The 14787-nt window shown below is 56.7% G+C and overlaps 1 protein-coding gene across 4 annotated transcripts in view; it reads left to right on the top strand.

Annotated features, from left to right (window-relative positions):
- Positions 1-301: 301 nt before the first annotated feature.
- ITPR3 (inositol 1,4,5-trisphosphate receptor type 3) overlaps positions 302-14787 on the top strand; it is a 38155-nt gene continuing 23669 nt past the window's right edge. For 2 of the 4 annotated variants that reach the window (XM_042884099.1, XM_042884101.1), the window contains exons 1-10: positions 302-397; positions 510-931; positions 7169-7239; positions 10541-10662; positions 12390-12476; positions 12628-12786; positions 12910-13008; positions 13129-13212; positions 14102-14248; positions 14436-14531. In XM_042884099.1, the coding sequence (XP_042740033.1) occupies positions 843-931; positions 7169-7239; positions 10541-10662; positions 12390-12476; positions 12628-12786; positions 12910-13008; positions 13129-13212; positions 14102-14248; positions 14436-14531 (954 nt within the window). In that variant the 5' untranslated portion in view covers positions 302-397; positions 510-842. Of the gene's footprint in view, positions 398-479; positions 932-7168; positions 7240-10540; positions 10663-12389; positions 12477-12627; positions 12787-12909; positions 13009-13128; positions 13213-14101; positions 14249-14435; positions 14532-14787 lie in introns of those variants that run through there. The other 2 variants (XM_042884102.1, XM_042884100.1) reach the window with 2 other exon arrangements.

The following is a 14787-nucleotide window of genomic DNA, read 5'->3' on the forward strand; positions in this document are numbered from 1 at the left end:
GCTACACCAGGCGCTTAGTTCGACGGTGGATGCAAAGTGCAGCCGCCTCCTCCCCTGAGCATTGCTGCCTTTCTCCGCTTTTGTGCAACACCCCGCGGGCCCCCATCTCCAAACAGCCCCCCAGCCCGGCCCGGGATGGAGAACCGCAGCCCGTAGCGGGGCTGAGCGGAGGGGGGGAGGGGGGGAACTCTGCACCCCGGGAGCGGCACGGCGGGGTGAGCACAGGGTGGGTGCGGGCAACGCTCAGAGCGCTTCCGCCTGGCTGCCGAGAGCCCCACGTCCCCAGCTCGGCGACACGGAGACCGGCGGCAGTGGGGTGCCGACCCCCTCCATCCCCTCCAAGCCCACGCTCCCCTAAGCTGGGAGGCGGGGAGCAGAGGGTGGGGCCTCATTTTGGGTACCACCGCCCCCCCCCCCCCTCGCCGTGCTGCTCTGGTTCTCCTCCCAGGCCAAAAATATTTGCATGCTTTTTCGAGCAGGACTTCCTGATTGCTCTCTATTGGCTGCAGGTAGAAAGCTGTGGGGAGACGGAGGCACGGACAGCCGGACAGATCTCATGCAGTGCTCTTCTTGAGCCTCTTCCTCCCACACTCCTCTTCCTCCTCCTCCTCCCTCCGCTGCCCGGCTCCTTTGGCTCGAGTCCTGCGCGGCACATGTAAAAGTTGAGCGAGAGCGTCCCGCTCCCCTCCGCTGCTCGCAGGGAACGGGCGAGGGGCAGAGGGCGAGAGCCGGGCTGGGAGAGCCCCCAGGCACGATCCTGAGCCCCGCTTGTTCCATGGTGCATTCGTGCCCGTGGAGGTGACGTCGGGAAGAAGAGACGCGGTGCCGACTCGAGGGCAACCATGAATGAGATGTCGAGTTTCCTGCACATCGGGGACATCGTCTCCCTGTACGCCGAGGGCTCCGTCAATGGTTTCATCAGCACTTTGGGGTGAGTGAGCCCTGTCCCGGCACTGCGGGTTTGCTTCTGGGGGGAACGGGGAAGGGAAGGCAGAGCCGAGGCTGGACTGGGTGGGAAGAAGGGATTGAAACCCCTTTACAGGTGTTGGACGTGGGGAGGGCAGGATATGGAATCCCCTTTGCCTTTGTTGGTTGCTGTTAGGGCGTGATTTGGCCCCGCTGCTCACAGCAGCCGTTGGCTGAAGTTGTTTTCCCATCTTTAGAGGGTTAAGGTGGGCTCGAACAGCAGGAGGGTCCGTGGGGCTGTGCATAAGGCTGATTGGGATGGTTTGGTGCGGATGGCAGAAGGAGGGTTCCCAGCCTGGCCTTGTGTGGCCACAGGCTGCTGTCCTGGCACCAGGCAATGATGGATTTGCTGCTCATCTCGAGGGCTGGGGGCTGGGGGGAGCAGAGCACGGCAGAGCTGTCTCCTTGCAGCCCCCAGGCACGCTAGAACAGAAGGGGATCTTGCAACCCGACCTCAGGGACCTGTCCCTTGTCCCTGCTGCTTTCGTGTTAAAATAACACTGGGGCAAAACCCCTGGGCTGCACGTAGCAGGGACCCAAACCTCTCCTGCATCCCTGAGCACCAAGCCTGATGCTGCTTCTAGGACGTGAGTCTGTGCTAGTACTTGCCCCACAGTACATGTAGGAGAGGCTGAGATCAGGCAGGAATGCTGACTTGGATGGGATTCCTGGGGCAGGAGCTGCCCGGCTCTATAATCTGTGCTGAATGCACTTGCTCCCACATGCCTGTGTAGAACTGGAGACGTTCATACGTCGCCTACACGTGTACACACACCCACTGTGGGGCACACGCAGCCTCTCGGATGATGCCCGTTGGAGCTATGCCCTGGCCAGCAGCAGGAGGCTGCCCAAAGCTGTGCTGGTGGGCGCAGGCACAAAACCCCGTGCGTGCAGCTGTGTGCGGTGCTGACGTCGGGTGTGGGATGCAGCAGCGCTGTGCTCAGCCCTCAGCCCAGGGTCCCGTTGGGGTTGGTCTCTGTGGTGGGGTCTGTGTGCTCGGTGCTCAGCGCCTTCCCATCCTGGTGGTGAGATTGGAGGTGGAGGAGCTCCAGCAGAGCCAGCACTGGTTATTAGCCCACGCAGCATGTCCCAATGGCTTGCAAGGAGCCGAACAAAGAGATGTTGAGATACTTTCAGGCTCCAATCCCTTTGTAGCTCTGGCTCACTTTTCTGCAGGGTGCTTCTCTAGTCCTGCTTACACACATCTGGAAGGCAGGCTGTGCTCCCAGGCCCCTCTGTGGCTTTTGCTGGACCTGCTTTTCCCAGGGCTCTGTTTTCTCTGGGTTATTTCCCACCCTCTGTTTTCCTGTTTGCCCCATGACTTGGGAGACCCAACCGCACCTTAAATCACTCCTGCGATAATGGACTGGGTGACTCACTGAGAATGCTTCTCCCCAACCCTGCTGCTGCCTGCTTGGGACCTTATTTGGTTCATTTGCAAGGCAAATAGCTATGCCAGCCCCAGCTGGGTGCTGCGTGCCCGGCTGAGCATCCTGCCAGAAGGGCTCCCTTCATCTTTCCTCCCCTATGGCAGAGGTTTTGGGGTGGGGGAGTCTGTAGTGGGATCTTTATGGGATGATGTAGAGTTTCCAGGTGCTCTGTTAGGGCGTGCACCCAATGTTCTGGTGCTGGGGCTTCCCTGTGCCAGCAGCCTGGTAGGGAGGTGAGCTCTTCCCAAGTGTGTTTCTTTGGGGTTTCTTGGATGATGTGGGTCTAAATGGCACCTAAATACAAACCCAGTGGTGCTTGCAGGTGCTGCTACAGGATGCACAGGGCTCTGTCTGCGTTTGGGATGCAGCAGTGTTTGGAGCCACCACAAGCTCTTCTTGGATGGATATGGCTGCAAAACACTCGGTCTGAAGCAGTGTCTATCTCTGCAGCCTGTGCCTTCCATTAAGGCCAGTAAGCCCAGTGTTTTGCTGGTTCTGGTCAGAAGCAGTGAGTGGGAGAGTCTTTTGTCACCAGCCCAGGGCAATGCCCTGCTGCAGAATGGGACCAGCCAGCACATGAGGCTGCTCACTACTCAGTCCCACCATCTGTGGGATCTCACCAGGCTCTTAGCAGCCCCTTTTGAGCCGTGATGGTACCCTGGCAGGGGGGGATGTTGGGAGCCAGCAGCCCTGCTTCTCATTGTCAGTGGGATGCTCTGGAAAGCAGCAGGGAAGCAGAACCAGGCTGCTTATCAACACTAAGCCTTAAGTTTTGTTAAAGTGGTTTCCTTTCTCCACGCATCCAGGGGGACTTGCTGGAGTGGTTGGGGCAGGAGCAGCCCCCCGGCTGACCTCCACCTCTGCTCCCAGCCCCACTCACAGTGGGGGCACAAAGCACTCCTCCCGCACCCGCAGTGGGTGTTTGCTCTGAAGGAGGAAAAACATCACACTGCAGGGTGGGGAGTGCTTGTGTGCTCACAGCAAGATGGGGGAACGCCGAGCCAAAATACCCAAACATGCTCAGATGTTGAAGATGGAACAAATAGGAGGAGGCTATTTGAGAAGCACGGGGCAGGAGCTGATCGAGGTTGCATCCCTTGGTTCAGTGCCTTGGGAGCAACGCGTTTGTTTTGCAGAGCTGGGGGCAGTGGGACAGCTTGCTTTGAGGCAGGGAAGGGCTCTGCAGGGCTGCCCAGGCTTCGCTGCTGCAGGTTGAGGGTGTCTGAGGAAACAACAGCTTTGTGTTCAGAGGAAATCACAGGTACCTCCTGGGACTTTGTGCTAAGGGAGCAGGAAGTTTTGGAACTGGGTCTGGAATGGGGATGCAGCTGCTGTGGTGGAGTGCTCTGTGGGCATCATCTATACCAAGCAAACCAGTGCCAGGCAGGGGGGAGGGCTGGGAGACCTTGCTTTGGTTCCTGCTCCATTGGTGGATGTGGTGATGCTGTGTGCCCTGGGAAAACCACAGCCAGCGATGTCCCCATCTCGGCTTGTGTCCCTGCTGGGCTAGCACCGAATGGCAGGAGCCAACCAGGAGCAGTGAGATGCTGCTCAGGATTGAGCTGCCCTGTCCCTGCCATCCGAGGAGCTCAGGGACTGGCAGAGGTGGCAAACCCGCCCGGATGGCAGTTGGCTGTTTAGCATAAAACAACACCTTTGATAGCTGTAATTGCGATTGCAGGTGGATGTACAGGGTGGAGCAGCTGAGGGAAACACAGCTGGTGAAAGGGCAACTGCAGCCACACTGGGTCAGGACATGGGGAGGAGACACTCGTCAAGCCAACAGCAGCATCCTCGTGGTGCTGGGACAGCGGGGGCAAGGCTGCATTTTTATGGCTCACTTGCTTTATTTTTGCTTCATTTGCACTGCCAGGATGGCTGCCCCGTGGGCACTGTGCCCATCCCAAGCCTGAGAGGCTGACCCAGCCCCGTGCCTGGTGGCAAGCTCTGCTCTCCTCCTCTTCCTCTCCTCCAGGACAGCCCCAGCCGGCCGCTGTCCCCGGGGGTGTCAGGAGTGTCCAGCAGCCGCAGATTGCAGTGCTGGAAGAGCTGCTTCCCCTGACCTCCAGCAAAAGGCTCTGCCTCGTGCTGGCTGGAGGCCAAGGAATCACTTTGTGCTCGGTTTGGAAGCATGCAGAAAGCCCTGCTGGAACTGCTGCAGGGCTTAAAGCTAACCAGATGCTCGCACGCGCTGCGGGCAGCAGCATGCAGGGCTGCAGGATCACATCCCAGGGTGCCTCGAAGCTGCAAAGCACAAGCTTTGCAGCAGTGCCCTCAGCCTACAATGTCTTCCTCCAGGGGATCAGACACCGATGGCATTCTCTCATTAGCACCTGGGAAATGAAAGCCAGCAGCCCCACTGTTCTGATAGCACAGAGAGCTCTGCGTGGCGCTGGGGGAAGCACGTCCCAGCCCCAGCAGCAACCCAGGTGACTCATGTCCACCGTGTCAGGATCCTTTCTGCTTTCAGCAATTCTTAACTGAATAATGCTAGTCCGGAGTATCACTTAAAGAAAAATAATACTTTGCATTCCTGCAGAGTGTGTAATTGGAGCATTAAAGACACAGAAACTGCTCTGAAGTCATTAACTAATTAAGACTTGCAGCTTGGCAGGTCGCTGTCTGCACTGCTGCGTGGCACAGTGGTGGCACTTGGTGCAGAAGCTGCAGGAGATGGAGCTGGCACAGGAAAGCTCCTGTGCTGAAAATGGGCTGCGTGGGTCAGATGCTTCCTTGGAGACCTTTAGACATGGTGGAGAACTTAGATATTGAACGTTTTTTTAAAGAGCAAAAATAAAGGCACCCTTCTGCTCCTGTAGGGGGTGGTGGAATTGAATCAGGCACTCACTGAGAGCTGTTGCTGCACTACGTAGCTCTCATTTGACTCAGGTAGTATGTGTGCCAGGCAGCACTGCAGAGTAATAGAAACCAAAAGAGCCTACAGCTGGCATCGGGCTGGGCTGAGGCTTTGCATATCTCCTGCGCAGTGAGATATGTGAGAGGGTTTGTCCCCTCTTTGCCACCCTTCTCGCTGTCCCAGATGCCCACAGCAGCATGGGGACAGTCCCAGCTCCTTCCCAGTTGTTGTGGAAGCAAGGGGCCAGCTGGGGAGCCCAGCACCCAACCACAAGTGTGAGCCAAACCCTGCCTAGCAAAACACCCAATGTCCGTTTATCAAAACCTCATGCGTTTTGATTGTCCAAAATCTGGATCTTTTCTCATAGTTATTAAACTGCTGCTGCCACCAAAAATATTCGAGAGATTGATTTTCTTTCTTTACTTGAAAGCTAAATTGAATCCCCCACGAGCCCCAGAAGCTGCAGCTTCAGCAAACCTCTCTCCTGGCAGCACCACGACACCCAGTGCTGCAGCACAAGGCCTGGCTGCATTTTGGGATCCTAATAGAAGGTGAAAGCAGAGGTCCCGCTGTGCACTGGGCCATGCATTGGGACATTGGCTGCTTCTCCAGCTCCACTGCCAAGGACGCAGCAGCACCAGGGTCCCTGGGGTCCCAATCCATCAGTGCTGAGGCCAAATTCCTCTCTGCCGAGCGAAGGAGAGGAATTTTCCCCTCCTCCAGAGAGCAGCTGGAGCTGCAAGTGGGATTTTTCTTGTTGCAAGCCCTCTGCAGCACGACATGCTCAGCTCCAGCTGCACTTTGCTGTGTTTGTCGGCTGCATCGAGTCCCCAGGGCAGTGCAGTGCCACATGCCCACTGCACCTGTCCTGTCCCCAGCTCTGCATTCCCTCCTGATTGCATAGTTGCTGCATTCCTGCACCCGCTTCCCAGCAGCCCAGACTCAGGTGGGGGCACGCTGCTCATTTCCTCGCCCCAGGCACAGCCCGGTTTCTCTCCTTGCCTTACTTCCCAGGGGTTGGCAGAAAGCAGACGAGCGGGTCCAGCCTGTCCCACCACTGCAGTGTGTTCCCTTGAAAGCCTCAACCTCCTGCAGAACCCGACGCCTGCTGGCCCTCGGGCCTCTGGGGCCAAGCAGAGGGATGCCTGGTGTCTGCCTGGGCTTTGCTGGTCTCAGTGACATTGCAGCGATGTCCTGAAGTTGCAGGGAAGGTCCTCAGTGTGCAAAGCTGAGCCTGCAGGAGTCTGGGGAAATGAGGAGGGTGGCAGGGAGGAAGCACAGAGCTCTTTGTGTCTGATGGGTAGAGCCAGCACCTCCAATCAGATAATAATAATTTCAGGGGCCGTGCCACCTCCTGCAGCAGTTTGCAGCCTGTGCATCCATAGGGTTAGCTCCCAGCTGAGAAAGGAGAACCAGTATGTGAAAGCTGAACTCATCACAGATTTCCAGACTGATGGCAGCACGAAGCTGTGGGCAGCATCCCCACCCCTGGCCCAGGCAGCAGCCTGCTTGTGCACAGTGCCCTCACCCCAAGGCAGATTTGGCTCTGCTGGGCACAGCAGGATCCACTCCTGCAGAGTGAGGGTGTCAGAGCCTCCAGTATGGATCACTGAGCAAAGGCCCCAGGACTCAGCTCAGTGCTGTGCTGCTGTGTTTGCCCAAAGGGGCCATAAGGAAAAACCCATCAGTATCACCTGGGGGGCAGTGATGAACAAGGAGCAATGATGCATTCAAGGCAGGCGCCGAGGAATGGCTGCTGGAGCTGAGCATCGTGCTGAATATTGGTAGAGTGCAAAGGGGTAGAAAACAGAAGACATGAGTTTGGATGCTTTGGAGCCAATGTGTGTTTGCTGCTTTGCTTGCTCGAACCTTGCTGCTGCCTCTTCTCAAGCTCTGCTCCTGCTCTGTCCTGCAGGCTGGTGGATGACCGGTGTGTGGTGGAGCCGGCAGCTGGGGACCTGGACAACCCTCCTAAGAAGTTTCGAGGTGAGATGGGGCCAGGTTGGGGCAGTCCTGTCACTGCTTGGGAACAACTGAGCATCCATGCCAGGGGTGGGGACTGCAGCCCCAGCTCGCCAAAGCTGGGAGGTGCTGCTTGCAAAGGACTTCAGGCAGCTTCTGTAGGCCACCACTTGGCCAAACCACTGACCATCCTCTCTTTGCTTCTGGGAGCATTTATGCTTCTCTTGGAACTGCTCCCAAGTAGGATGGTCCCTGGGACCCCACAGCCCTAAGGAGCAGAGGTGGCTGGAGGCTGTCCTGTGCAAAGGTGGGTCTGACTGTGCCTAAACAAATCCTTAAGGATGTTGGCAGCATCACCTGGCTGCAAGCAGGGGACAGAGAGGGAAGAAAGGGCCCAGGAGAGAACAGAGAGAGTTGCAGTTGAAACAGACAAACTATTGCAAGGCAGGTCTGTTCTCACTCAGTACTAATTACATCTGCTGTGCTTGGCTGCACCTCAGAGTGAACCAAGGGATTAAGCCGCTCTTTTACAAGGCATGCAGGGCGAGATGGTGAATCCCTCCCCATCCTCAGTGGTCACGTTTTGGGCTGTCTCCTCAGGGCTGTGCTCACTGCTTCCTGTGCTGGCAACCCTGAGCAGGAGTGGGCTATGATGGCCAGTCCAGGTGGAAAAGGAATGAGTCAGTGGAGGGCTGGGACAGATGGGAAGCTAAGACAGGCTGCTGGAGGGAGCAGCTCCTGCCTCCCCACCTTTGCAAGCCCTGGGGCTGAGTGGTGATGCAATGTGACCCTGGGGCTGTGCAGGGAGCAAACTGCTGCACCAAGTGCTGCATCTACCTGGGAACTGCTATGCTTGTGCCTGGCTGCCCCATGCGAAACACAGGAGAAAGGTTGTGTCCCAAAGAGCATCTCGGATGGGCTGAATGCCCAGAGCACCCTGCGGATGGCGTGGCAGTTAGGGGATGAAACATTGCTGTGCACTGAGAAACCCCCCAAGCCAGTGCTCACGCTGCTGGATTTGAGGTTTGGTTTATGGCAGCCATTCATTTTACACCAGGTACCATAATTTCAGACCCCCTTTCTCAAAAAGAAGCAGCTCTTTAAATTGGTTTACCCACCCTGCATCCTGCCTCAGCCCCTTCCATGGGCGTCTTTACCTTCCTACAGCGGAGCGCCTTGCCGGTGCTGTCCCCTCTGCCGAGCAGTGACCTCCCTCTCCATAGGACCATTTGCCCCTCCTCTGTGCATGGAGCCAGCTCCCAGGACATCTGCCAGCCCCACAGCCCTGACACGCCCCACAGCTTCTCTGTTCTTGATGGACTTTCACCTGGGAAGAGCCGGGAGCCATGGCAAACCCCCAGTCCTTCCCCTGGTCCCAGCAGCCACAGCGTCTCCCTTCCTGGATGTGGGTGGGTGCTGAATCTCTTTTCCAGACTCAGGTCTGCTCTGGGTTCAGCCCTGCTCCATGCAAACCCTATCAGGATATCCAGCTGCTTGTTTTAATGGCCGGAAAGCGAGCGGTTTGCCTTCTCAATAGCTATCACTGCGAGGGAGGTAAAAACAACTGGCTGGTGCGGTTTCCCTGCTGCAGTAGCAAGAGGTTTAAGAGGGCTGTAATGGGCTGTTGCCATCCCCATATCCTGCGGCTGGACCCTGCCCTTCCCAGCTCAGCTCCCACACTGCTCAGTGGGTTTGGGGCATGGTGAGGGGCATGGGGCCTTTCTCCTACAGACCTACACGGTTTTTGGAAATGCCCAAGCCCGCTGAGGAGCCTTTCATTTCTGTTTTCTTCCCCAGCCTTACATTCTGGTACATCAGGGAGAAGCAAATAGCATGTCTCAGTCCTGCACTCAGCAGGATTTAAGCCCACCATCTGTCCTGAAAAAGATCCTTGGTACTCAGTTTCAGGGTCCCAAAACTCCAAATTCCAACAAGAATTTCTTTGGAGCTTTCCTCTGTGCAGCCAACTCCGTGCCTCAGTTTCTCTCCTTGCAACACATTGCTAAGGGACAGGGAGGTCGAGCAGCTCCGCAGGCAGGGAGTGCAAGCAGCCAGGGGTTTGATTTGCTTCTATCTCTTAATAGCTACGTTAGATCTCTTCCCTCCCTGCTCAGTTTCTCTTTTGCACCAGGTCCTTTTGCAACCTAATTAGCAATTTAATGAAAACAACTCAAGGTGCTGCAGGTGGCCCTGTGGTGCTGCTGGGAGGCAGTGGGAGAATGCAGCCAGGCACTGCAGCAGCTGCGCTGAGTCCCTGATTAGAAGCCCAGCATCACAAAGCCTCCTTGGCACAGGACATGCCATTAGCAAACAGACCTGTAAAACGAAATGTGAAACTTGGCTTCTCACCAGCATCCCGAGCCGGTGAGAACTGTGCTCTGGGCTTGTTTGTTCGTCACTCCCAGGTAAATAAATACGTGCTTGCCAGCAAGCTGGGAGCGGGGCCAGAGATGGAAGTGATTTTTCCTTTTGTGTCTGAAGTTTCTGCGCTGCTATTTCAGGCGTAATTCGGATGACCCAGGCTGAGGGTCCCTTCCTGCCCCCATCCCCACACAGCTTCCAACCCGAATCAGGGCTCACAGTGCAGCTGCAGTCTCCTGATTTCCACAGAGAGCTGCTCTGTGCTTTGATTCACAAAGCCTGGTCCTGGACATCTGTCCTGACCACAGCATGGTGGGGAAAAGCATCCAAACTGGAGCACTCTGCAGGTTCCATCCACACTGCCAGCGTTTGGGAGGACCCAGACCCGTGTCCTCTGCATCACCCAACTATCTCTTTTAGGGTGGGCCTGCAGCTGTTTGCAGCACCAATTTGTGAAGCCCTTGGTTGGAGCTTCCAGCACTGCCCACTGAGCTGTGAGCAGTCACAGGACTGTTGTGGAGCTGGTGTGTCCTGGTGGCACTTCACCATGGGAACAGCATCCTGCAGGGATGTGGGACATCAGGGCTGTGGGACGGCCTGCTCCTATCCCAGTCCTGCAGCCTGCGCTCCTCCTCCCAGCAGGATCTGCTCCTTGTGCAGCCCAGCTGTGCCTCATCAATACATTTTCTCCCCATGAAGCTTTCCTCCCCGAATTACAAGGCTGTTTCCGATGGGAACGCTTTTATTGCTGCTCCAAGAAGTGGAGTCACTGCTGAATTTCACTTTTCTCTGATCTGCAGCTCATGTGTGGGCAGTGTGACCCTCTGCCAGCCTGCCTTGTTGCTGGGGGAATGGAGAGCACTGCAGGGATGGGAGCAGTGTCTGGAGCAGTGCTGCTCCTCCCAGGTCCCATGGAGGACCCTGTGAGGCCATGCAGCTGATGCTCGCTTTCCTCTCCTCCCAGATTGCCTCTTCAAAGTGTGCCCCATGAACCGCTACTCCGCCCAGAAGCAGTACTGGAAGGCCAAGCAGACCAAGCAGGATAAGGAGAAGATCGCAGACGTGGTGCTGCTGCAGAAGCTCCAGGTGAGCGGAGCTCATGACTACCAGCATTGGGATCCAGTTGTGAGCAGTCCCTGGGCAGAGGTCGGCCTCCAAACCTCTCATCGTGCAAACCCTCTGGTGTTTTGCTTCCTGGAAAGCTGCATGGCCAGCCAGGACCATCTGGGTTTTGCTGTATTCAGATGTCTGTCTGCTGTCCCACTGCCCTCTTCTTGCTGTGGATCTTTGTCCCGGGGCAGAGCTGCACAGAGGGACTGAGCTGTGGGGAGGAGGAGATGCTGGGGTGAGGGATGGCATCTGTCTGGCCATGCCCAGCCCTGTGCTGTCTCAGCCCCATAGCAGAGGAGCAGGGGGAGCTGCTACGAGCAGGACCTGCTCCAAAGGGCTGGGGAAGCGAAATGCTCCTGTTGACTTCCATAAGGTTTGGAAAAGGCCCATTTTAAACATTGCATAATCTCCTCAGACAGCTGGCGAGGCCCTGAGGATGATTCATAGAAGTAAAGCTCAGGCAGGATTCATTAAGTCATCTCGTTGGGCTCCGAGCTGGGCCTCTGTGCTCCCCCAGTTTTGCCTTTGCTGAGTGAGGGCTGAGGCAGCATCCGGCCAGGGCTGGAGGCACCAAGACAGGGTCAGCACTGCCATGACCATGCACACAGCTACACAGATCCCTGCTCTGCTGGGCCTGTCATGTTGGCAGCTGCACTGGCCATGGCTGGACGGAGAGGCTCATTTCTGAGCTTGATTGATTGAACCTTGCTTTGGATTTGTCTTCAAGAGGTCCTGTGATTTCCTCGCTCCATCCCACTGCTCCTTGTGCTGCACTTTGGGCTCAGCAAGGTGCTACCTGTGCTGCTGTGCAGGCTTGAGCTCCATGGAGGCTTTTGTCCTTCTCCTGACGCTTCTAGGGCTGCCAACCCCAGTGCGCATCCCTGATGCCTCTGTCCCCACATGGACAGACTGCCTTACAGACTCAGGGCAGCCCATTCCCACTCAGTGAGAAAAGAATTTGTCCTTGTAGACCACCCAACCCATCCTCCTGCAGGGTGCAGACTGCAGCAGGATGGACAGGGATGGATGCTTCCCCAGCCCCATCCCTCACTGTGGTTTCCCATCCCAGGTGCATAGGGCTGATGCTGCACCCTTGTGTCCCCAGAAACAGATTCCTGCCTTGCTCTATGCATGCTGACAGCTCCCCTTCCACTGCCAAAGCTGCCATGGAAAATACCTGTGGTTTGGAGAGTGGCTGGTGGGCTCAGCCTACTGCAAGCAGGGCCAAGCAATTACAATAGTTCTTGGGTGTTTTGGCCAGCATGGACCCCTCCACATCCACCAAGGCAGGCACAGACCTGCCACCAGCTCCAGGAATGGCTCTGCCTACTTGGAGCTTTCTTTTTTTGCATGCTTGTTGGGGTGCTGCCAGGAGTCTCTGGTACCAGCAGCCCTGCTGGGTGGAAGCATCGCTCATCCCCAGGTCCCTTTGGGATGCTGCCCCATATTGGGGAATTCTGGAGAAGCTTGTCCAAATTTTAAAGCTTGCATAGGCTTCATGTGGCTGTGCAGGGCCACAGCAAGGTGCTGGGCTCAGCCCTCGGATGCTGAGAACCATCTTATGGCTCTGGATGGTGGTCCTGGGGGACAGCAGGAGGTGTCCCCTGCACTTCCTATATCTCGGGGTGCAGGTGGTTCCCCAGGGTTCACACCAGGGACAGGAGGCTGTGACCATGATGAGCTCTTCTCCTTTTGGCATTCAGCATGCAGCCCAGATGGAGCAGAAGCAGAACGAGACGGAGAACAAGAAGGTGCACGGGGACGTGGTGAAATATGGCAGCGTCATACAGGTATGGGCGGCCCTGGGCTGTGCTGGTCGGTGGTTTGGTGGGAAGACACTCAGACCAGCGACTGCAAGTTGGGTGGCTGCTGGGAAGGGGCTCACCATGTCCCTGCTGGAGGTCCAGCCCTGGGATCTCATGCTGGTGGTTGCCTCCTCAGCTCCTGCACATGAAGAGCAACAAATACCTGACGGTGAACAAGCGGCTGCCAGCCCTGCTGGAGAAGAACGCCATGCGGGTGACGCTGGATGCCACCGGCAATGAGGGCTCCTGGCTCTTCATCCAACCCTTCTGGAAGCTGAGGAGCAATGGAGATAATGTGAGCGCAGGGCTGGAAATTCCCCCAAAGCAGATGAGTTCTTGGTGTTGGCCCTGCCAGGGCTCACCTCCCTGTCGGGTGCCCATCTCATTCTCTGTGCCCTGTTCCCATTTTGCTTCCCAGGTAGTTGTGGGAGACAAAGTCATCCTGAACCCCGTGAATGCTGGGCAGCCGCTGCACGCCAGCAACTATGAGCTCGCTGATAATGCAGGCTGCAAGGAGGTACAGAGCTGCCTGCAAAGGGCCTGGCTTGAAGAACTTGCCTGCTTTTTCCTTTTCCCTTTTCTTCTTTCTTTTTCATTTCCCTCTCTGGGATCATGACCTCATTCTCTTGCTCCTTAGGTGAACTCGGTCAATTGTAACACCAGCTGGAAAATCAACCTCTTCATGCAGTTCCGTGACCACATGGAGGAAGTGTTGAAGGGGGTAAGGAAGGAGGGTTGGCCACCGGCCATGGGGACACCATGGGGTCAGAGGACCCCACGCTGGTCCCTTGTCAGGCAGGACATGCAAATAGCTGCTTGGCAGTGAGACAAAGGCAGGATGCCTCAAGGATCTTGATTTGCAGGAGAATTCATCACTTGGAGCACCTAACAGTGTGCTGGAATTGGGGATTTTAGTACCCACTGTCAGCAGGTACCCCAGAGGGCATCAGGTTTCCATCTGCCTTCTTGTATTAAGTTGTCTCTTGAGGACAATTTGAGGCACACATGGTGCCAGCAGTGTTTCTAGCCACAGGGAGAGCTTTCAGCTGTTAAGCCATGCAGCAGGGCTGGCTGCTGCCTGGGAAAGGAATTTTCCCTGCAGAGCTATTGTTCAGGTCCTCCAGGAAGCAGCTGGATGGATATTGATTGTGAGGACCTTGCAGATCCCCATCCCCAGGCGCCTGCTTATCCCTGGCTTCCTCTGCATCCTCCTGCTGGGGCATGAATGCCATGACAGCATTGGTGAGCGGAGCCTCTGCTCGCTCCAGAGTTGCAAAGTGGGGAGTAGGAACAGAGAGAAGCAGCTTACACAAGTAAGCAGAGTGATGGCATTGCAGAGTAAGGATATCCCATGTCCCCACCACTCTGTACATGTGCAAGGTGCTTTCCCTCAATTCAGAGGGTATAGGATGGGTAGAACTGCAAGAGCTGGCAGTGCCCTGCAGCCAGGAGCTGCACCCTGCTCTAGGCCACGTGTGGGTGATCCCAGCCCCTTTGCAGGGCTGTGGGGCCAGAGGAGGAGCTGCACTGGCTTGCAGGAGGTGAACCACAGCCATGGGGCACGGAGCGAATGCTGCCTCTGTGTCCTCACTGTCACATCCCGGTGCCAGGGGGACGTGGTGAGGCTCTTCCACGCCGAGCAGGAGAAGTTCCTGACCTGTGATGAGTACAAGGGCAAGCTGCACGTCTTCCTGCGCACCACCCTGCGGCAGTCGGCCACCTCAGCCACCAGCTCCAATGCCCTCTGGGAGGTGGAGGTGAGTGGGGCTGAGGTATCTGGGGAGATTTCACAGTGCAGGCTGCCCCCTTCCAGCCCCTCGGTGGCTGTCTCGGGTCCGTGGCCAAGTTTATTGACTTGTGGGCACTTTTGAGGTAGGACGGATCTGTGTTGCTGGGGTGTTTGCTTGGGCAGCCCCACTCTGAACCCTCCTCTGCTCCTTCCAGGTGGTTCACCACGACCCGTGCCGAGGAGGGGCTGGGCACTGGAATGGCTTGTACCGCTTCAAGCACCTCGCCACGGGCAACTACCTGGCAGCAGAGGTAAGGGGGCAAGCAGAGAGGTGTAGAAAGATGCCCTGTCTTGAGAGGCTGCAAAAGCACCGTCCCTTAGAGCAGTGAAGTCCTGTCTTGCCTTGTCCCCTCATGCCATGACATGGGGGCATTTGCAGGACAGCACCTGGCTCTGCTTCCATTTGCTTTTGCAGCATTCTGCCCTTGCAGGTAGAGATGCTGACACCGAGGCCATGAGCGATGTCGGGATTTGCCCGTTTGTCCCCTCCAAAATCCCCTGCCCTGC

Source organism: Lagopus leucura, unplaced genomic scaffold, assembly GCF_019238085.1.
Source record: "Lagopus leucura isolate 7727_CA_CO unplaced genomic scaffold, USGS_WTPT01 Super-Scaffold_100043, whole genome shotgun sequence".
Lineage (NCBI taxonomy): Eukaryota > Metazoa > Chordata > Aves > Galliformes > Phasianidae > Lagopus > Lagopus leucura.